The following is a 23,443-nucleotide window of genomic DNA, read 5'->3' on the forward strand; positions in this document are numbered from 1 at the left end:
GGGCCCAGTACCCACTTTCACAGGACACCACGTACCTGCACCTCCTTATGAGCTGCTCTTGCTGCAGGAGCTGCTGCGTAACCACTGCTGCTTGCTGTGCATTTTGCACCTGAGTGAATGCCTACTGAAGGCAATGGGAACATGACCAGAATGGGTCCCAGGTGAGGTGTTTGAGCTGGTTACAACCATCTGTAAACTCACTGTTTGGCACTTGGGAATCTCCCAAGGCGGACACAAAACAAGGGGCACTCTAGCAATATCTGAATTAGCAGCCTACGAAGTTGTTGTTCCCCTTTGAAACCAAGAACAGCTCAGACAGCACTGATGTGGCTTTTATACAAGCAAGTAAGACCGTAAGTAAACCCTCTCTGCATAAACTCTAAGAAAGCATCAAATGAAGGCAATTCTTATCAACTTCTTCAAAGCCTTGTGGACTTTTCACAGATGTCCTCTTGTGATTTCTAGCACTGCACCCTCACCAGTTGTAAGAACAGCTGACTCTGAAAGTCTTGGTCCCGTACAATCTTGCTCATTTTCTTAAGAGCAGGAACACTGGAGTTGGATCCCCACTGCGCTGTGTCAAAGGTTCTTCTTAAGCACCTGGGTGAGGAAATGCTCTTACTGACAGCTCACAAGCCTAAACCCCTCATGGTATTGAAAGGAAATGAATTTGGTTTCTCAGAGCCTGTGGCTTCAGAACAAACCCTGGGAAACAAGTTTAGAATATCAGCACATGCTTCAATCCATTTTCTAGTTACAAAGGCTTCTTTATTAATGCTTTTGGCTGACAACAGTTGAGATAAGTGTTTTAGGAATGATGATAAACACACTAAGAGAGAACAATGCGAGTTCACTTCTATTTCGGTTTTAACTTCTTTCATTGCTGTACAGCTGCATTACACTTGGCTTTAATCCTTTAAGCTTTATTTTCCCTGGCAAAGTAGCCACTGATCTGAGTAGAACTTACTACTGGAAAAATACGCTTGAAAAACCAGCATGATGCCAATGCCAACCAAAATCCATGGAGCTTAAACTGTCACAAATGTGCCCGCAGCTGTAATATGCATCTCCTCACTAGGAATGCTGCAGTCGTAGGTTGTGAAGCCAACTGCAGAAAGCATGGAGTAGCTTCCTGCAACTGAACGCGTGCCTTGTCCTCTCACTGAATAATCATTTGGAAAACAATTGTATAAAATGATGCAGGGTAATTCCTAGAATGGCTTATGTGGGAAGGGACCATACAGCTCACCCAGTTCCAACTCCTTGCCATGGGCAGGGCTGCCTCCCATCAGCTCCGGCTGCTCAGGGCCCCGTCCAATCTGGCCTTGGGATGGGTCACCCACAGCTTCTCCGGGCAGCCGTGCCAGGGCCTCACCACTGTACCATAGGCATTCAAATGACCACAGTGCTCTACTTTCAGTTTTACCTGCATTAACTACCTATGGCTATGGGTCAAGAAGCTGAGCTACGGGCTTCTTAAGGGAAATATAGATCCCAACTGTATAAAACAACTTTAATACTGAAATATATAAATAATCATTACTGAGGAATAACACAGAAGACCGTGGTGATTCATTACGAATAGATGCTATAAATGGGACCAGGCACACTGCTAGGTAAGGAGGAAGGAAGCTATTTTAGGAGTCCTGAAAATTTCTTCCGGTTCTGTGTAGGGATCATGCTGCTACAGTTTACTTTCCAGGAAACTGTGCTCTGAAAAGCACTTTTGGGAAGAAACCTTTCATGGGAACCATTATTTAATGCAGACCTCCAATGGACCTAAAACACAGTTCCTGATAGCTTAAGAATGGGAGGAGTTTAAAAACGAACAAAGCCCACCATACCTGCACCAGGAGCTATTTATTAGCATAACACTCTTCCTTTTAAAGATTTCGTAACAACTGAAGTATATACAAAGTCTTACAGCATTTACACAATAAAAAAAGTTTCCTATTAGCTGATGAAGTATAAGGTAGTGCTGCGGCTTATTTCAAAGCATGTATACAGGAATAATGAAGCAGACCACTGTACTTTTCAACTCCTCTGCTACCTCACCACAGCTGTCAGTTGAAATGACAGTTCATTACACCACTGGGAGGGTACAGATTGTTGTAGGATTTGCAACAGGTTCACCTGCAGCACTAACCATCAGAAGGAGGAAAGAAAATAAAGCTACATACTGTCATGTTTCTACACTTTCTAGAGCTGTAACAAACTTTCACAGCCTTAGATATAACATATGCAAGACAACATAATCACAATTTTTCAGATATAGTTCAGCTACTGAGTGTATTTACTTCTGAATAGGAGGCGTTATATTGATATGGCTGTGTGTTTCCATTTTTGTTCATTAACTGTTCAAATAGGTCTACAAAAAAATAAAATAAAATTAAAAGACAGCACGGACTTTGTAGTCATGATGTGTTTGACTAATAAAGGCATTCAATATCAGCTATAGGATCTAATCATTCCTGTCAAAAGTTTAAGACCAGGAATCTTAAGAGTAAAAAAAACCGAAACCCACAAAATCCCGCCCCTATGATGCTTTTGTGTGTCGACTCCAACCTTCTTTAAGCTTTTTCCAACAGGGTAATACAAAATCATTAAAATGCTTACACCAAACCAAATGCCATACTCATTTAGTTTACAAGTGGTCAAGCAGACTCATTACACCACCACAGCTGTGAGACTGAGGGTGCTTATCTAGAAACAGAAACCTAAACAGTCCCTTACTACAGGTAGGGATACATTATTTTAGCAAAGAATAGTGCATTCCTTGCCTTTCAAAACAGCTTTAGAGGTGCCAATAATCCACCTTCTACAAGAGTTAAGGTTGCTTTGTCTACTGTTGTATGTCTAAACCTCTTATAGTGGCCAATTTTCCTCCACACCTCCCCCTCCCGCTCTCCCCCCCAAACGGGATTCCATTTCAACTTAGAAACTAGAAACGTCAGTTGACGATATCCGTATTAAGACAAAAAGTGACATATAAAACCCACAAGGAACCACATAAATACCAAAGAAGTCATATAACCTTTCCATGTAAACACTTTGATTATACTAAAGCCCTAATTAGATTCTTGTCTTAAACTTTTGGCAGATGTGTATGCTTAGCCAGGCTTTGCAGTTGGTTATTGTTCAAGTGGAAGCCAGGTCAGTTCACATGTTGACAGGCATGCAACTTGGAAACATTGCACAACAAGCAACACAAAGAGATTTGAGAAGTGTACAAGACTTCAAGTAGACTTCACAACCCTTCACAACTGAATATTCACAGACAAAGATACAGTCCTTGCTTTTCCTACTGTGGATTTTCTCACACGTGGGACACTTTCTGTGACTCTCTAGCTTGCTTGATGCTATATAACCACTTGATGATTCTGGCATTCCTTTCAATAGCAGAAATGCCGTATGGCACACGGTCATTGGCACTGTCATCGTTTCTAAGGTCACTGTTGCTGTCCTGAGACTGTTCACAGTCTGAGCTAATCATGCTTGCACTGCGAAAGTTGAGGGATATAATATCAGAGTTAGCCCTTGCAAAATTTTCCATCCCAAGGTTTTCAAGCTCTTCAGGATCCAGTCCACAGTAGTTAAAGAATCGTTCAACATCTGCGTCGACACGAAAGTATCTGTCACTTAAGTCAGATTTCGATCGCTGTAGGGAGGGTCTTCTACTAACTCCGCATCCAGACTCAACTGCCTCAATCTCTGGGGACTTCAGGGTGGCAATGGCAGCAATTTTGGGTTTTGGAGGCAGAGGTGGGGCTGAACTACTGCAAGGTATTGCTTTTAAGGGCTTTGCGCTAGTTACTTTCCTAATGTCTGAGGAGCTGTGAGAGACATGCAAGAAAGTCTCTGCCGACTGGTCTAGGAGCCTTCTACTGACATTGGAGCTGCTCTCCTGGGGGCTGCTACGGCCCTGTGTGGGGTAAACCTTCAAGGACTCAGCAAACGAATGTCGGTTCAGTTCCGTCGAATCGGCTCTGTGGGGTGGCCAGTTTCGGGGACCGTGCTTGTGCCCTGAACCCGAGCTGGAGCCTTCAGAGCTATTGATGATGTTCTTCAGAATCTCTAGCTTCAGATTTTCTCTCTGGACACCACTCTCGGTCTTTGCATTGTTGCTGAAGACCTTCAAGGTGGGGCTGCCCAGTGCCCGCTTGGCCGCAGGACAGACCGGAGGCTTCGCCAGCACTGCTGGCTTCACGGGCTCCTGCTTGGCATTGATGACCTCCTGGCTTTTGACGTATTTCGCCTTGTCGGCTTCCAGCCTCTCCACCGCGCTCAGTCTTTTTGGGTTAGGCTCCGCCTGCCTGCGAAAATAGTCAGGTCCTTTGTTCAGGATGCGGAGAGGGACGGCAGATGTGAAAGTCACGGCAGGGCTGACCGGCTTCACCATGCTACCTGTCGGTAGTGTTTCTGTAGGCATGTTTGGTGGTCTTTCCCCCGCAGCCGTTTTGGATTCTTCTCTGGGATCTCCTAAACGCACGGTGTAGAAACATGTACATTAAGCACAATGAATAGCCGATGAATCCAGGGATCTGAGCGTTAGCAGCAGCGCCTCATCTCACAGCTCATTAAATAACGCTGCGCTTCTCTTTTAAAGGCAGCCTTTGTACTGCAAGGCCACCAGACACAAGTCCGTATTAGTCTGCTCCACTGCCTCCTTTCTTCTCGCTGAAAGATGTGGGAGTCTCGTCGCTTCCTTTGTGCAATCTGAAAGGCAGAAGAGCCAACCACATGTTAGCGGCAGCGCCTGACATCAGAGCGATAGCAACAGCAGCCCAGCCCTCCTCTCCTCTCCTGTGGCGGCGCTGGGTGCCCCTCGGCAGTGCCCGGCCCCAGCACCACCCAGCAGGATTATGCCAAAAGGAAAGGGGAAGGACACGGGGCCCCCCGCTGGGATGCAGCCCCTCGTGTCTGGGGGCAGGTAGGGGACAGGGATACCGAATGGGATGGGTCATTGGGTTAGACCCACATGCCTCCAGACGATGAATGAAAGCGCACTTTCAAACACTGCCTGTGACTTTGTCTGGTTGATTTCTCAACATACTTTATCTCTCAACCCCCAAAGTTTTTCTCCTTACTGGCAACGTATAATTCTAACAAACTCAAGAGTATTTTCCTATTTTACCAAATGCTCCGGAAAATAAGCCAGTCTAAAAATCAGGAAGAAAACAGAGATAATGTAGTGTTTTAAACTGCAAGGCATACACTTCATCGTTAAGCTAATAGAAAAACAAGCAACCAAATAGAGATACTGCTGAAACCCCATACTGCGGCTTCAAGGCTGTTTGAACACGAGTCCCCACAGCATGGGTGCTCCAGCAGCAAAACAAGGATTTCCAAGTTCATAAGGGAGGGCAAATTAACTGTAACAAGAAAACCCTAAACCTAATGAGAATAAACAAACATTCTTTTAATGGTGGATTCTGGAAGCACGTAAAACATTCTGACTTGGAATGAAAAAAGAGAACTTGTCTTTGCATTTAGATACAATTCTTCAAGCTTTCTAGAAAGCACAATGTCCAAAACAACATTTACCTTTATCTGAATTGCTTTACGATTCCTTCACTTCTGGCTGCCACAACACCACACACAACCTAAAATGCAACACTGCAGATAACACGGCAAGTGCTGTAGCCATTTCTCCCACATGAGGCACTGAAGAGCGCTTACCAAAGAATCTAGTTTTAAAGCAGTGATTGTAGCTAATGGGTCTCATTTGTTTTATTACCGCCCCCATTAATCTACACTGTCCTCTTTAATATCCCATTTCTGCTATCATCATGTTCTTCAGGGAGAGCAGGAATAGCTGCTGCTGCTTCTTCACTCATCCAAATGTGCTCAAAGCAGCATCTTTCCCAGTGCTGACCTGTTTTTGCCTGCACTGCCATGTCCATCTATCCAAACTACTAACCATTGGGTATTTAACCATCAGTATGTTGTATGGACCCACAAAAAAACCTCCTCTAAATCCCACAGAAAAACCTGTAATTCCAGCTAAATATACCTTAAGAGACAAAGAAAGCAGCCTCAACACACGATACATACACTGAATATTTTCTGTAAACCACTCAAGGTCAAAGCAAGGAAACCAAATGTATAAATGCTATAATGAGATTATAGGAAAAAGCTGAGCTTTCTCCTGAAGGCTCACTGTCACAAGCATTCTTCAAATACAAACTAACATATTTAGGTGGGTGATAAACCAGACATGCATTCAGTGCAATTGAAAGGGTAGTGAAATGTTAATTAAGCTTTCCTTTCAGTGTTGTTTTATAAATCCTGGTGACTTCCTGAATTTTAACTAAGTCTTCCTGAAAGAGAAAAAGCTCTTTTTCCTCATTTGAATCAACATATTTATTGGGACTATTTTAAAATTAAGCACTGCGTTCAGCATATTTGGAAAGTCAAGTTTAGCAGGCATCTGCACATACACATTTCTGTTCCATCTACACAAATCAAACCCGTCCACACTGCCAGCACAGAGCTTGTAGGAATACCTGATTGCTGTGTGCATTTAGCGCTTACATGCAGAAACTGAATGTAGGCAAGGACAGGAGACTTGTCAGGAGAAAACAAAAATGAAGAAGAAGAAGAAGAAGAAGAAAAAAAAACCACACTCCAAAAAACCAACCCTTCAATTCTATGTACTAAACCAACCCTGTCACCCAACTGAGTTAATACCACTTGAATAAGCAAGAGCACAGCTCTGTGCTTCTCCTCAGCCATTGTCAATGAAGGCCGTGGTTCTGCCCAGAGGAACTCCTGCCAGCTCTGCTCCCAGAGAGCTGCTCTGAGCACACTGCAGATTACTGGGGCTGTGGGAACCAAGGCTTTTGGAAGTCCTTCCCCAGCATTTAGTAACTTCCTTACTCAGGACAGCCCTGCTTGATGCCAGCAAGCACTGCTTAGGAGGTTTGCTTCAAAGGAAGAAAGAAGAAAAAAAATCCCCACTGTGCATGCATGTTCACCCAACGGAACAAGAGCTCTTGTTTGCAAGCACACATGGGGCCAAATGCCCTGAAGTCAATGGAAATACGCTGTGACTGGCAATGAGCTCCAGGCATGCCTTCAAAGAAAAGCAAAGGGCTGGGGGGAGCCACAGCAGAGATGCTGTCTGGAGCTAGCATGGGCCAGGTGGTTATGTGGCCAGACTGGGAGCTCTGTCCTTGTGTTGCTGGTAAAAACTGAGGTAGACAATAGAACTTTCTACAACAGAAAGTGTGCTGTGTTCCTGAGGTACTGTATTTAAATACCATGGGGAAGTTTATTCAGTACTCTCACCTCAGAGAGCTAGAAATTGCTAATCAGACTGCGCTAGAACAGTAATTGGGGTGGAAGACCGGTGGATGCAGGTACTACTGAAACAACCTCTCCTGCCTGTGCTCTGATGGCTGCAGCCTAATTCTGCTGCTAGCTGGGACACCTAGTGCAATTCTTATCAGTGCTTCTGTTGTCCTCAGGCACCTGAAACATGACTGTGATGCTACAGAGTTACTTACTAATTTCAGCACTAATGAAAAAGGCTGAGCAGCAGCAGCACAGCGTAGTCACAGGAAGACAAAACTGTGCCACTTTGTTTCCAGTTGTGCAAACTATAATTGCAGCAACAAGGGTGGAAATGGCTTTCTGGTGGACTAAGTGGTGAAGAAAGTCATAGCTTAGCCATTGAACTGCCTGTTGTGGATGGCTCCAGTACTGGCTTTGCACTGTAGAAATTCAAAGGCAACATTTCCACTCCCAGGAAATGAATGGAATATACTCAGAGACCTGGAATATACTCAGGGACCTAAGAAACATTTTACTCTTGTTCACATCCAGATGTCAATTCTGTAAATGTAATTCTTCCCAGGGACTGGAATTATATTTTTCAGACTCCCGTTATTTCACTCCATTAGAAGAAGATCACTAGGCTTAAGAGATCATTTAGAGAGAGACAAAACTGTAAACTTATGCACACATTCAAGCATGCTTCACTTTAATAACACGCATACACCAATAAAAGCTTTCCTGAAGTTTGTACCACTGAACTCTTCTAACATCAGTGACTGTTGCAGAACTGTCTAAACATCTGAACTGTTGCAGAATGCAAAACATACAAAGGAGTGAAGGGGCTTAAGGTTTTTAAAGCTCTATTTTCAACCAGGCACTTTGATTCAAGATTCCTTTGTGGCAGAGGGAGAGATCCAAAGCACTTACTCATTCTAGGCATCTCTCATCACCCCGAGACTGCAATGCATTTGTTAGATATTCACATTTAGGTAACAGGCTCAGCAGCTGTATGATCTGGGACAGCATGGTGCAGCCGACAGCAGCAATAGCTATACAACTAACAGTAACTAGAAACAAATTCTCTATGAAATATTATTCTGTGTTGCCTTGTAGCTCCTATACCTTGATCAAGTTTAATTCAGCCTTTGCCTGAATGTCTACTCTGAAACCACTACATATTTTAGCAATAATCAAGTTGCAGCACAGCAGCAAAAGCCAACAGTGAAAATATGGCTTAAATGATAACATAGGAATTTTTACTGTAGATTTCAGTGAGGATGCAGCTTCATCCAGCAACACTGTGCTGAAGCTGATGCTCTTACTTCATCCTTCTGGGACAGAGGACAAGTGATGGACAGGAGGAGGAACAGAGGGCTGGAGAATGAAGCACAGTGGGTAAACATAACGAAGGCTGACAGCCTTTCCTCTGCTTTCCTTGGTATTTAAAGGCCTGTGTCAATATAATTTTCCTGTTGGTAAAGTATGACTACACAGCTTCAAGATGCACCACAAACATCATCAATCTAAATATAAATGATCTCAACAGGGCTCAGAGAAATCTCAAAACAAATTTAGCACAGGACCACAGCACACAGATGAAAAATCACAGGCTCAGCTAATGGGTAGGTGCACGTTAGAGCTGATGGTCCCACTGTGAAGCTGCTGCTTTGTTAAGAGTCTCTATAAAACCAATGAATGAGGACTTCAGCGAGAATAACGTGCTACAAGGCTATGTGCTAGGATATAGTATCGTGTACGCCTCAGATCCATACAGGTTCTTAGGACAACCATCAGCATAAACCTTATATGTACTTCGTGTTAATAAGTTTTAAAATGCGAACAAAAAAACAAATTAGGATTACATTGGCACTGAATAATCCACATCCAGAATGGCAGCAAGATGACATTTTGGAAATCAACTACAGATAAACACATACACGGGTGCAGGCTTGGCTTCATATTACATTCATATTACATTACACTACAATATTACATTGAGATAGAAAGCATGAGGAGATGGAACACCTTTCAGATCTACCATGAACCAGAATACAAATCAAAGTGCTTCCCTTTGGGGATATGAAACAGTGACCAATAAATGAAGGGCAGTATCTGCTCAGGGAGGAGGTTGAGCCTCCAGAAGGTCACAGAACATAATATATAGTGACCTAAAGCCAGGAGTGGCACAGGGATGTAGAGGTGGAAAATTTCCACCAGCTGGGAAAGTTGGTGATCAAGGCAGTTGCTTTGAACTGCTTGTGTATTATGTATTTAGGCCGATTCTGATTTGCTCTGGCTTTACACTCAACAACATCCACTGATGTTAAATATCAGTCTGAGGTACAGTAAGGTAACAAGTTTGCACAACAAAACCTTCTAAGATAAAACTTTATCAAGAGTGTCATTGTCACTTGACAGTTCCTATTTCACTTTGCAGTTAAAACTGAGGTTAAACCAGGATGCTGACGTAACTAGAAACGCTCGCACTGTTATGAGGAAATAGCTTTTGGAGAATCCATGGTGGTGCAAATGTTGGGGATGCACAACCATGGCTGCACTTGCATTCTGCCTCCATATTGCAAGCTGAGTCGCTTACAACATACCACAGTCTTTGGAATAATTTCAGCCTCTCATTTAAAAATACATAAAAAGAGAGGACCTAAAAAGTATAAAGGAATGTGATGTAACCTCTTGTTACATTTGTAGCTCTGGCTTTTTGTGAATACTTCTATTTTAATGTGTATTTTGCCTGAATATTTCTTCAAAACACTTTGCAAAACTTTATTTAACACTTTTTAGGCAAACCTTGGGCTGCAATCCAGCCACTCGCTCTTCAGCCAGTCTCAATGGTCTTAAGTTCAAAGCTCATCCGTTCTTCTTATTCTGCCTCTCTCCATAGGCACCACACTTAAACATATGCTCCACAAGCTCCACACAACCCTTCATTCTGGTCTCTTGGGCCTACAGTTTCCCTAGGATTTCCTGCACTTTCAGAAATCAAATCAAATGTCTTCATCAGAAGATGCTTGGCCCCACTGCTCCATAACAACACTTGAGTGCTCATCAGAATCACAGAACTTTTAGGGCTGGAACAGACCTCTAGAGATCATCTATCTATTGCTATCTATTGCTCTTCTTCTCTCTTCTCCCCTGCCAGTAGGAAAAGCCAGCATCTTGGGTCTCCTTGCCCCCATCTGCTGACCTTCCCAGCCCTGCTTGCATTTGGCATCCTGGTAAACTATTTTCCAAGAGGCCACATTTTCAGTGCGTAGTAACATTAATTAATTGGCCAGCCTTGCCTGTCATCACTGCTTACTGGGAGGAAACAGAGGGAGGCTGAACAACAAAACATTTTTAATTAAGATGCTGAAAAGAAAACATTGTAAACAGAACACTTCAGATTAATTTGCACCTCAGATCCATGGAAATTCCTGACAAGTCCATTTTAAGAGCAAGCTGTATATGAAGCTACTCAAACTATAGTAGTTTCCATACATAACTGGTTCAGTACAAATCACATGTGTTAGTAAAGAAGAAAATCAACATCTTATATCTGCAAAAATACTTAAGATACACCCAGAGCACCCTCAGTCCAATGTTCACACAGGGACATGTCTCACAGGCAACAGTCACCCAACCAGCAATCAGGCAGCTCAGAAACAGCTCGGGAACTTAAGTATCCCTTCTCCCAGAACCGATCCTCATTAATGGAGCACTGCTCCTTTGACAGCAATTTCTGCTTAAAGCAAAACTGAGAATCACTTTGGAACTCTCCTGGCTCCGGCTACACCCTAAACACCAAACACATTAAAATCTAGACATTGTCCCCACCTCCCACAGCTAACTCCCATGGAAAGGAGCTGGGAGAAGTGACAAGAAACACGCAGGAGCAGAGGGATGCTCAAGGCATGCCCCGCACACAGCTGCTGCTCAGCATGGGAGCAGCCCTGTTACTGACATTAATGGGCACGCACATGGCTAACTAAGCCTGATGGCTAATTCCCAAGCTCTAGACAAACCGTGGATTTTCCTGCCTGTCCTTGCCCATTAACACTACTTAACCCAGCATGTGCCCTCTGAGCATGCTGCAGGCCCCCGAAATGCAGCCGGGGCTAACAAGGATATCACAGAATACACTTCTGCCTCTGCTTCATTTGGAATGCCAACTGCAAGACAACCTCCACAGCAAATGCTGAAACTCCTATAAAGTGCATGTAAGGACTGACTCTTCTCCAGCACTTTTAAAAGACTCCCACTAAAACCAAATATTTTTAAGTTACAGAAAGAGTAAGTGATCCCATGTAGGGTTCTTGGAGTGAAAAGTAGCGCGTAATCAATTGCTAGGAGGTAGGATGGCTTCCAGATGAAACAGGAAGAGCCGCCCAAGAATACCACCCAATAATCTTCCCTGGGAGCTGGGGAACTTGCCCCAGTCTGGAGGCTGAGTAATTGGTGCAGCTTCCCATTTCTCAGTAGATGAAGTACCTCTGATCTCATGTACTCAAATGGACAGCAGCCGCTACTGCCAACTCATTTCTGTGGGGCGGAAAAAGTTCACCAGACTCTGTCATATGAGGTCAAACCCTCTGAAATCTCAAGTTGCCATGTTTAGACTATGTTTATTGAGAATGTTTTCTGAAACTGTTTGCAATGCAAAATATATCGACGGAACATCATATCAGAGCTATAAACGGCTTTTATTTAAAAAGCCATAAACCCACAATGAAAATAGCTGCAGTTAGACATTCCCTTGCACTCTGTAAGCCTGCAAAGCTCCAGCACATGAAGATCCAGAGTCAACAAAATACAGCCTGGAAGAGAAACAAAACCCCAACAATTCATGCTGTGAAAAAACAAGATACCACGAAAAGCTACTATAAATGGGGAAGATATTTCAGATTTAAAACTTCTTTTCCTTTAGGAATCAGAGCTTTAATTGGTAAGGAAAACTTTTAAACCACTTACTCTCAGAGTTTCAGAACTGGCATCTTTCCGATGTTTCTCACACTTTATGAAGATACATTTGAAAGGAATGGTGTATAAGTATGGAGTAGTTCTTGTAATACACATTTTTACAAATAAGGACACAAAGTTGCATTGAATATACTGATTTTTAGCCTTTAACAGCTTGTTGGCATCTTATTATATGGAGATTTTTTTTATTATTTATTTATTTTAAATAAACTACATTCACAAACAAAAAACTGCTTCACCCTAATATTAAAACACAACAAATGAATATATTTTACCGATACTACAAAGGCAATAAGGCAGGCACAATTACAAACTGGTTATGGCTGAACGCAATAAGATGAGACAAATGGCAACGTTCACCTTGTGGAATACAACAGAGTGGCCCCATTCTGACAACAGGGGACTTTCAGTCACTCTTCTGATTAGCTGTGGGGTGTTGTTTGTCAAGTCTCTGCACTAAATATCCTTTTCTATAACATGACATAATGCTGCAGTAAGGTCAGCATGGCTACTTAATTTCAGCCCCAGAATTGTTCTGGGCTAACCATTTATAAACAGTAAAACTTCAAATACATGAAATAGTGAACATTACTTTTTTTCTAAAATAAGCTAGAGAATTAAAATGTTTTGATGATGTATAAACAAATCAACTGGTTCCACTCCCCCTTTCTCCCCCCCTTTCTTTTTAATCATATCTTTTATTTTAGACTGGTACAGCTATGTTTTTCTCTAGATAAGAAAACATTTTCCCATATCACAGAATATTCCATTCCTCTTTCCTCCAGCCTCAGTTCTAAAGATACACACTGCTGGAAGTCAAGACAGAAAGTCAGAGGAATGCATACCACTGCATCTGTATATTTAAGACTTCTTTAAGTACATGGTCAGAAATACCGGTCTTGTTGCAATCAGAGTACAATAAAGCTGAATAACCCAAATTCTATATTGCACATTCATGGTGTGATTGCACACTTGTGTGGATGTATTTACTACGGTTGTTGAAATGTTAGCTGTTAGAATATATTAAGTCTGTTTCCTATTAGTGACATTTAACGTAATGACACTTCACTAGAAGTGTCTTTAATAAGCAGCACTTGCAAAGTCAGAATTGCCCAGGCTCTTCTTACTAAATGGTTTTCTGTGTATCTGAGGACCCTAATGAAGTTATGACAGAAATTCTTGACGGCCACATCTTCTGCAACATCATAACAGTCTCAGCGCCTTAAAGAAAAGCTGTGTTGAGTCATGACCACTGCACTGGTGTGTTTAATCAAGTGGAGATGGAAGCAGCAGATGGAGGGCTGAGGAATCACAGCTCCAACAAAAACCAGCAAACAAACAACCCCCAGTAACTGGGACTATGGGGACAGGCACAAGAAGTAGAAAACTGTAAGACATAGAAGGTTAGAGGAGCAATGCAGTTACTTGGAAAAAAGCAGAGAAGAAGTGAGGGGAATAGAGATGGTGGCAGCAAACAGTGGGCTGGGAAGCAGAAAAAGATTACAAGGATAGAGAAGGATTAAAGGAAAAAGGAATACACCTCAAGTGCTTTTCCTCCTAGTCTCTATCACAACTCTTATACCCCACACGCCTCTCCCCGTTTCTGAAGCCTCCATGCCTAGGACAGCTTGCCCACAGAGCCTGGTGGGCTGGCAAGGAGGAACTAGCCCCAGGGGCCTGGCAAGAGAAGTCTGAAGAAGGAAATCAGCCTTCGAAGCTGTCATGGTTGTAATTTTGCTATTGGTATTCCACATCATAACATCATGTGGAGCACAGAGAACTACCCGTCCCAGAGGACCTCACGGTAGGAGAGGGAAACCCGTCACGGAAGTGATGCTGGCTTGCTCTCTCTCTCACCGCCCGGCAGTGGGTGTGGGTGTGCTTCCAAGCCGCGCGCCTTCAGTTTCAAAGCAGGCTTCTCTGTCTTCGAAAAACTCTCTCTTATTTTATTTGATTTATTAGCCTCAATTTCAATCAGATTGTATGATATTGTGTTATCTTGCATTCCAACTTCATAGTTTCCTCCTTAGATCACTGCCGCTGCTCTGTTTGTTTCCTTGAGCCCAGTTCCCATCTCCCTACCCTTTCCCCTTTTCCCTTCCCATTTTTGGGGACAGGGGGCCCACAGGCCTACTGCCCCCGTCACAGACATAGATTGATCTAGGTAACTCCGTGACAGAAGCTCTCATATTTTCAAGAAGACTACAAACAGTGGAGGAAACCCAGTCAATCAGAAGCACTTGCCAGTCAGCCAACAAAATGCAGAGGTTTGATGCAGATTCTCCAAAGCCAGTTCTTCCTTTTAGCATTACTTCAGCTACCCTTAATGTGCCAGCAGCTGCTGCAGTACCGACACCTGCAACAGGCTTGACCTGGGAGAGTTCTGAAGCTAAGATCACCACTGACCCTCTCCTAAGAAATGCCTTGGACTGTTTAGATAGACTGGTTTATTTCTCTGCACATATCTCCCCCACGTTACTTTACCATTATCCATCTTCCTCTCATATATAATACACAGCAAGGTTAGTAGCTCACCTCTCTCTGGTAAATAAAATAAATTTGATTCCAGCCTAGAAATCAGACATAAGTCTCCTGAACTCAAAGCCATGGCTTGACCCTCATGAATTCCTATGTATTTAGAAAGGAGTATCAGAGCAAGCAGGTGAATATGAAGAAATTTCATAATCACAAAACCAAGTTCTCTAAGACAGAAAAATCATAAGATGCTGTAAACAAGGAAATGAACCTCAGGAGAGGAGATGTGGTGTCAGTTCTTTCATGTGCCCATGCTTCGCATGCAAAGGTAACCTCTTCTGGTCAGCCTACCACCCCCATCACTGTCAGGGAGCCAAGCCCCTATAAGTGACAAGCAACACCCCTCACTTGCTAGTGCCAGCCTGTCACTGATCTGGGGAACCAGAAAGTGCATTCCACCTCAGTCATCCTATGATTCTGATCTGCTCTGGTCTCCATGCATCCTCTAAAAAGACAACATTCAGGAGTGCTGGCTGTGTCACCACATCCAGGGCTGAATGCTGTCAATATCATAAATCATGGGCTCCATCTTTCATACTTGTGGAATACACAGTATATCCCCCAGACAACTACAGACCTCCTGGAGCATCTTGATGAACATCAAACATCAAGTTCATTCACTAAGATGGAAACAAATCCCATACGAAGCATCACTAGCACTAGGTAAAACACATGAAATGTGGTTGTGGTATTAGAGTAGGTCGACTTCCGACTACAAAAACTGAATGATTACAAAGCTTTGAACGTTCCCAGTGTGAGCCCTTGAAGCACAGCTTTGATGACCTTCAATTTTGGACCACAGCATACATGGAACTTTACATTCTGAATCTCCTCAACTGACAAATTGGTTTTGAGGTTATTTCAACATTTTACCCCTAAATTTGCCACGCGTACTCTTAAGACTTAGAGTTTTTGTTTCAAATAAACACAGCAGTGATAATCATTAAGTTAAGACCCCACGCGATGCATATTTACATTCTGGAGCTGAATCTGTTGATAAGAAACAGATGAATACAAAATGCCTTACACAGAGAGAAATTAAAAACAAGTATTAGTGAAGCGTGACGTTCATTTGACAGATGATGCATCAGATATTGATTATTGATTTTTACTTTGCCTCAAATAAATGCTGCAAGTGCTCTAGTAACTTTTAGAGAATTTTATGATCACTGGTACAAACTGCCATACTCATACAACTCCTGACTGCCTGGGTTTCAAATGATTTCCTTGTACAAACTGAGAACAAAGCTACTGAATATAAGACATGCACTATATTCTTCCTGATACTGGATTTCCCCCCTTTTGCTTAGAAGCTTTAAAGACAAGTAAAAGATTCTAAGCTTTAATGTTCACCTCCTCCTCCAACTTTGAAATCAGGCTTAGAGCACTGTGAATGGACTTAGAGATGTTTAAGCTTTCCTCTGCTTTTGAGCGCATTGGTAATAGTAACCATTAATAGCAGAAATCTCTTGAGCACTAGGGTTAGAACTGTGCACTTGTGCTGCAAGTCAGAAAATATTGGAATCTACTGAATTGAAAGACTGTAACCAAAGTGTACGCTGGGAATAAAAAAGGAAAGAACACCAGGAACTACTCGAATTATTTTGCCATGTTGACATGCCCACTGCAGTGTGACTGAGGGCAGCAAAAGGAAGCCTCAGTCTTTCTTAAACTGTACAAATGAATCCCCCAACCCAATCAATTAGTAAAGACCAAGAAAAAAGGTTCACTATGAGAACAAACCACAAGGACAGAAGAAGAGAACAAGGAAAAGATCCTCTGGAGATGCCCTCTTTCTATTAACCCTTGGATGAGAAAGTGTATTTAAATCAGGATACCTGAAAATGCGCAGTGCCGAACTCTTGTCTAGGCTCTGAACGGTGGACTGCAAAGCTCCAGTGGAGGCTGAAAGAAAGGAAAAAAATACATACATATGAAAAAGCAATTCAAAAAAAGAGGGGGAAAAAAAGGCAGAAATATGACAGCCCTGTATAAATTATTTGGAGGATGTGGAAACCAAACACCAAGGCTTGGTCCACAGCACTAGAAGGGAAGACAGCTACACATCACCAGAGCAACTACAATTCAAGACCAAAGACGTGATGAAATCAACATTGTTGCACACTGGAAAAGCTACTAGCTGTGTAATAAAAACTAATTAAAAAGACATTTGGGATGTCTCAGATCATAAGCTCTCATTTGCCACAGTGTTCTGAGGTCCAAGACTGAGACTCAGCCATGCTGTGAATAAAATGCAAAATAGTCCAAATTTCAAAGTGACATTTGTAATGTAAATTAAGGCTAACATATAATGTCGTATTTTAGGTTCCTATTATAGATAAACAAAGACTTCTGGTTTGCTTTTCCTCATTTTGAAATGAAGAAGAGAGAATATAACGTTATAAAGAGCAGAAAACAGAAAATAGCACTTCCGTGCAATAGCTTTAGCAGGGTGTAGAATCAGTGTCAGCTACCCTGGGGATATTTGTTTGAGGGAAAATATCAGTATGTAAATGCTAATGCTACTTCGTGGAATCTGCTTGCTGATTTAGACTTAAAAACGTGAAATTCTGGAAATACGAAATCCACGGTAAAGACTTATTTTTAGGTGACCTCCTGTATTCACAGCTAAGCTCAAAGAATAAAACTTTGTATGCTTCAGAACACCCACGCATCCTCCCTGCTGGGAAGCAGAGATAGCTGACAGGATATTTTCCAAATCACCAACTCCAATTAAAAACCACTAAGTTTTTATACAGCTATTAGAAACTGGTCATTTCTTTCCAACATCTACATGAAGTGATTATTCATGGGACAACCATGACTTTCAAGTGGCGATACAAGCCCATGGAAAAGTAGAAATTTCTGTTAATGCAAGAGAGGACTATTCTATTTTTTAATTAAAACAAATTAATATATTACCATTTTTGTTATTTTGTGAGGATTTGGGGCAGTAGTGTTTTTGCAAAACATTCCTCCTGGTCTATCTAATCCTCTAGCTCTTTCTCTTCCTACCGAGTATCTTTGTTTTCTCTCCGACATTGATACGTACTATTTTGAATTTATCTCAGTCACTAAAAAATTCAAACCTTTCTATTTTGCAACACTCACTAAACATCTGTAAATATCTGTAATATACGTGGCAGATGTAAGATGCCATAATTAAACATTTTGAGATTGTATTTCTGTGATTACTTTTATAAACAACCATTCAGAGAGAAATAAATCTGTGTATTACTTATGGCAGGGAAGCAGCTCTGCAGCACAACACAGCCCTTCTCCTCAGCAGAAAGATGCTGGTTTGTGTTTAGCTGGGTTTGCAGTAACTTGCCAGCCCTAGTTTCCTGCTTCCTATATCAACACATAAGCACTCTTCTTTCTTTCTTTCTTTTATTAAGTTATTGACACAAATATACGGACATAAGCATTCACAAATACATGCCTTACTATAACGCCGGCAGTACAAACTGACTTGAGAACTATTTGAGAGATAATAGCTACATACAAGAATAAAGCCCTTCAAAATATTGGCAAGACTAGAACGCGCTCTATCATTTCCTTAGAAAATATAACACTTATTTGAGATTGTTATTTCAAACAGCAACAAGGATCAACACATTTATGATGGGACTGACAGTGTGAGCTATGCAGTGGGATATATTTAGTGAACGCTAGTGTATACAGTATATACAATTTCAAAAACGCGTGGCTTATTGCGTTTCCTAAGCGCTAGAAAGAGGTCATGATAATAAAAAGTGTCAGTATTAATACTGGAGAAGCTCTTGTACAGAGGATTGTCACAATTCCCCGCTTCCACAATAAACATCCTCCTCCACGTCTCAAGGGTTTTCTCGAGAGGACATACATTAAACTGTGAAATTACCCGGAAGGGACACACCACACAAGCTTCAATGAACTTGGATTTGGACCCAGGATAACAATGAAAGAGATAGATGTACAAACAGAAACAAACAGATTCACATTCTGTGGGGTTTTTAGGCACGTCACTGGTATCAATGTGTATCAACTGATATCAGCTGGTATGGAACAAAACACCAACTAACTCAGTTCAACAGTCACAAAAAAAAACCAACAACCAAAAACAGTGAAAAAAAATTTAATAGGTAGAAAAAGAATAAGTCAGACTAGTTTACAAAGCAGACAAAAGGCATAAAAATCAAGTAAGTGGTTTATACAAAGCACATTTCTAGTGGCTTATACACACACATTACGTACATTATCAGTATTAAACCACGCAAAAAATAGCACTGCATTGCCACAAAGGCTCTTTTTGCCATTCCCAGTCAGAAGGTGTATTTCCACATACAAACCTAAATATTATGCAAGTTCTTTAAACACCAGGACATCAAAATACTTCTCAGTCTACACGTGCCACCCACAAATGGGACCAACCACGAAGCTCTATAATGCACAAACATCTGGTGAAGCCTGGGGGCATCTACCTCTGTCTGCTTCCTTACCTGGTAGGAGAACAAATCACAGGCAGGAAAGTGCCAGGGGATTTTGTAGGTGTAAGAATGAACAGCCCACGGCGAAACTATACCTTGAATTTGCTGCTTTAAGCGGATGGTAACTGATATCCTCCAGCACTCTCAATCCAACACAGTGCAATGTAATTCTGATGTCTTTAGAAAATCTCATCCCTTCCTGTACGCACTGTTAGATTCTTCTGGCAAACTTTTTGTTCCCCTGCCTAGCTGCACAGCCCAGCCACAGTGCAGAACAACTCAGAAAGATCACTGAATAACCAATGCCTGCCTTCCCTGCGAGGTGGAAGGAAGGCCAAGAAGACGTTCCACACCTGCTGAAAACTAGCAGTACAATATGCAGCTGACCTTGGCTCTGAAGAAATCACGTACTTGTGACTAAAGCATTACCAAATGACTGGCCTCTAAGAAGGAACAGAGCTTATTACTGCTGACAACTAACATCACTGATTCTTTCATTCCCTTTAATTCTTGCTTGGATTTATTCTTGGACCTGGAGGTGCAGGATTTCATTTCCCTTACAGATGTATGATTCAGATAAAGATATAGCCAGGCAAGCTGAAATACAGTTTTTACACTGGACAGACAATACAGTGTTAAAATATTTGCTAGCATATACAAATATTGAGAGTTCAGTGCTTCTTTTTGGTGGTGCACAAGTCTGCTCTTTGCAGACAGGGTGCATCAGGGCACCTGCCTCAGCAAGTCTGCAATAGCATGCAATGCCAGTTTTGCAAGTTTACCACTCCACATATTGCTCATTTTGATTTTTTTTCCTCATTAAGTAATCTAACACCATCAATGATAGAAGATTCATATCATCTCTGCAGAAAACACTGGTGTCCACAATACTTACTTGGTCTGTGCAAAGAACCAACTGAGAGCTACTAGATGCGTGCATGGAATATAGCTTAACTCTGGCCCCAAGGTAAATCATTAAAGCAACAATCCTCATCTTTCCAAATCTCAAGTTTTAGAGAATGAAAAAGAGAAAGAATGAGAAAAATGAAAATAAAGACAAGTCAGATCAAAATCACACAGGGAAAGTGACGTCAAGACTTAGGAAAACACAAAAGTTAACTGGAAGGTTTGACATTATTTATAAGGGCAGAAAACACACCTAGGCAGGAAGTACAAAAAACTGAACTGGAATCATAGTAGGAAATGTTAACCTCTAATGTATTTTTCAAGTCGACAACTTATACAGGTTTGAACTATCATTTCCCTCTGAACTCACGTTTATCTATTGCTCTGCTTGCTGTAGAATCCCACAGCCTCATTCATATTTCTCTCAAAGAATATTCTTTTGGAATGCCTATAAAAACACTCCACATCAGCCAGGCAGCCGGCATAATGCAACTGCTTGTTTTCCTAATTTTAAAAGCTCCTCACATCTACTGGTAAAATCAAGGTCAAGTGAAAAACATTAAAAACAACTATCTGGAGATTTTATAAGTTTATTTATAGCTAAATAAATTCTGGACGTTTCTACTGTTTTCACATTTCTATTTAAGTCGTTTAACAAATGAAATAATACAATAATTGTTAAGGAAGGAACATGAAGAAACAAAAATAAATCCTTCGATTTCCAGCTTGCATCCCTGATGTCCATACAACTACCCCAAAACCAAACCCTATGTCTGAGAGCATTATCTAGACACTCCCTGAACTCCAGCAGCTCGGGGCCATGCCCACATGCCCTGGGCAGCTTGTTCCATGTCCTCTGGTGCAGACCCTGTCCCTGACCCCCAGCTGCCCCTCCCCTGACACAGCTTCATGCTGTTCCCTCAGGCCCTGTTACTGTCCCCAGAGAGCAGAGCTCAGCACTGCCCCTCTGCTCCCTGTGAGGAGCTGCAGCTGCCATCAACTTCATGAGGTTGGTGACTGCCCTGTCCTCCAATTCATCAAGACCTCTCAGGAAAGCCTTAGTATCCTCAAGGGATTCAGCAGCTCCCCCCAGTCGAGTATTGTCACAAACTCAGTATACCATTAAGTACAGAAAAACTCTACACTATATGCAAAAAATACAGAGGGTCCCAGATTAGCGATCATTGTGATGGATATTGTATACTTGAAATGTCAAGATCTGAAAGAATGGTCAGCTGTCTGCCATAAAAGCAAGATCCCAGTGTGGACTTTAAAAAGAGTAAAGAAAAAATCTGGATTTCCTATTTGACACGCAACTGAAGAATGAAAAAACATCTGGCCACACATATCACAAACAGAGGGACACAGGTCATAACCAGTTCTCAAAGACACTGGCAAGGATACATTTTCTTCAGTAGTTCTTCAAGAGCACGGTTAGCCCCACTCCTGGAGTAAATATACAAATCATCACTAATAAGATTCACGTTCAAATAAGATTCAAACTCTTCCTATTTATACTTGATGAAATCAGAATGTACGGTGAGTGAGAACCTTGCTTTTTCTTCAGACATCTACACTCTTTTTTGTTCCCTTTTATTGAAGAAAAATGAAGCAAAAGAAAAGACGTAAACTTGCAATAAAACAAATTTCAAGTATTTTCTTAGGCAACATCACGCCAGCTTACTGTTTATAGTCACCTATCTTTATGCAGTGCTAAAATATTTATACCTTAAATATACTTGCCATAGCTGTTCTGCTCCTTGACTTCCAGGTTTAGCATCCCTGAACAGTAAAGCCACTGAACTGATACAATAGGAGAAGTTAAAACCATACATACATCTTTATTTCAATGACCTGGAGAGCAACAAATCTTAACTGGAGCACCAATGAGCAACAGAGAGCAAGCTCTGGGCACTGAGTGCACAAGTTGGGCATGATGTAAATGAACAGAGAAGATACTCAAATCTGCAGCCCATGCTCTACAGAGGAGCACACCACACTTTTAGTTTGGCAGGTGGTTGGAAAGCACAGGCACAAGTTAGATGACATATAACAACTTACAACGTAACTTTCCTATGATTGAAAGCAAAAATTGGAAATTGTGCAAAAGAATGCTGTAACAGAGGAAAATAAACAGGCAAACAAACGGAGCCACGAAAGCTGAACGAAAAATGTTAAAAGAATGAACTTTAACTAAGTGACCTTTTTGCCTGCACAAATCATGGCGTAATTTTGGCTGACTTGGCCACTACTGGCAACGGAAGACTTAAAATACACGATGGTTTATGTGAAATATTCACATCTGGATGTGTCACATTCCTATCTCACTCCAAAGGCATGCTTGGTGTGTTCCCATGATCGAATCCCCTGCTCGTCTATACTCATCATTAAAAAATAAAAGTCTTGCAATGACTACGATCAACAAACAACTGTAGGTAGCCTTTTGTTCTGAGTGTTAACAATGAACAGGTGTAATTGTACTCTGCTTTGCTTAATGCACCACAGAAGAAAATGAATTTTTGAAACGAATAAGCACAGCTGGAACAGTGTGTTTGGAGTCCATTTTAAGTATATATTACCTTTCCCAATAGTTACTTCATATAATAGATATAAAATATTTTTAGAAACTGTCATGCATATTTTTTTGTTTTTGTTAAAAAAAATGTAAACTCAGTTACTGTAAAGCTGGACCTGCATTTTTCATGTAAATGGTTAATTAAGCCTTAAATCAGAGAATTCTTCCATGAGGTACTTAACATCTGCAAGTTGAGGTGCGATTGCAGAGAATTTGGAGCTTGGTGTCTCAAAGTCAGGTGCAGCAGTTCAAACTAGAGTGTACCAATTTAAAGGCTACCTTTAAGAAAAGGTGACCTCATGTACCACTGCAACGCAAAGTAAGGATCTTGCAAAATGTTAAGAAACACATTCTTCCCAATCCCTGCTCCAACATCATTCCTGACAGCAGATCATACGCATCTGTTACTAACACCTAATAATGAAGAGGTGGAGATTAAAACAGGACTCAGCTGCATGTGTGCTGTAGTACCAAAAGGGGATTCTTCCTTCCTCTCTGACACACACAAAAAAAAAGAAAACCAAGAACACACCTCTTGATTTTTATGCAGTTACATAGTTAAATTTCCCCATGTGTTTTTAAACTTTCCAATGTCTTGTTTAGTCCAAAATCCTAACAGCACACACCCCTTTCATTAAGGGACACCAGACCAAATCTTAAGACAAGGTTTGCCATATGTAAAACATACACAGCTCCCCTTTAGTTA

At 41.6% G+C, this 23,443-nt stretch overlaps 1 protein-coding gene across 2 annotated transcripts in view; it reads right to left on the reverse strand.

The window, feature by feature from the left end:
* Positions 1 to 1,845: 1,845 nt before the first annotated feature.
* Positions 1,846 to 23,443, reverse strand: part of FAM110B (family with sequence similarity 110 member B) — a 101,086-nt gene continuing 79,488 nt past the window's right edge. For both annotated transcript variants that reach the window (XM_072329921.1, XM_072329922.1), the window contains 2 exons: positions 16,626 to 16,692; positions 1,846 to 4,716 (listed from right to left, as the gene is read on the reverse strand). In XM_072329921.1, coding sequence (XP_072186022.1) covers positions 3,317 to 4,429 — 1,113 coding nt within the window. In that variant the 5' untranslated portion in view covers positions 4,430 to 4,716; positions 16,626 to 16,692 and the 3' untranslated portion in view covers positions 1,846 to 3,316. The remainder of the gene's footprint in view (positions 4,717 to 16,625; positions 16,693 to 23,443) is intronic.

This window comes from Excalfactoria chinensis, chromosome 2 (assembly GCF_039878825.1).
Source record: "Excalfactoria chinensis isolate bCotChi1 chromosome 2, bCotChi1.hap2, whole genome shotgun sequence".
Lineage (NCBI taxonomy): Eukaryota > Metazoa > Chordata > Aves > Galliformes > Phasianidae > Excalfactoria > Excalfactoria chinensis.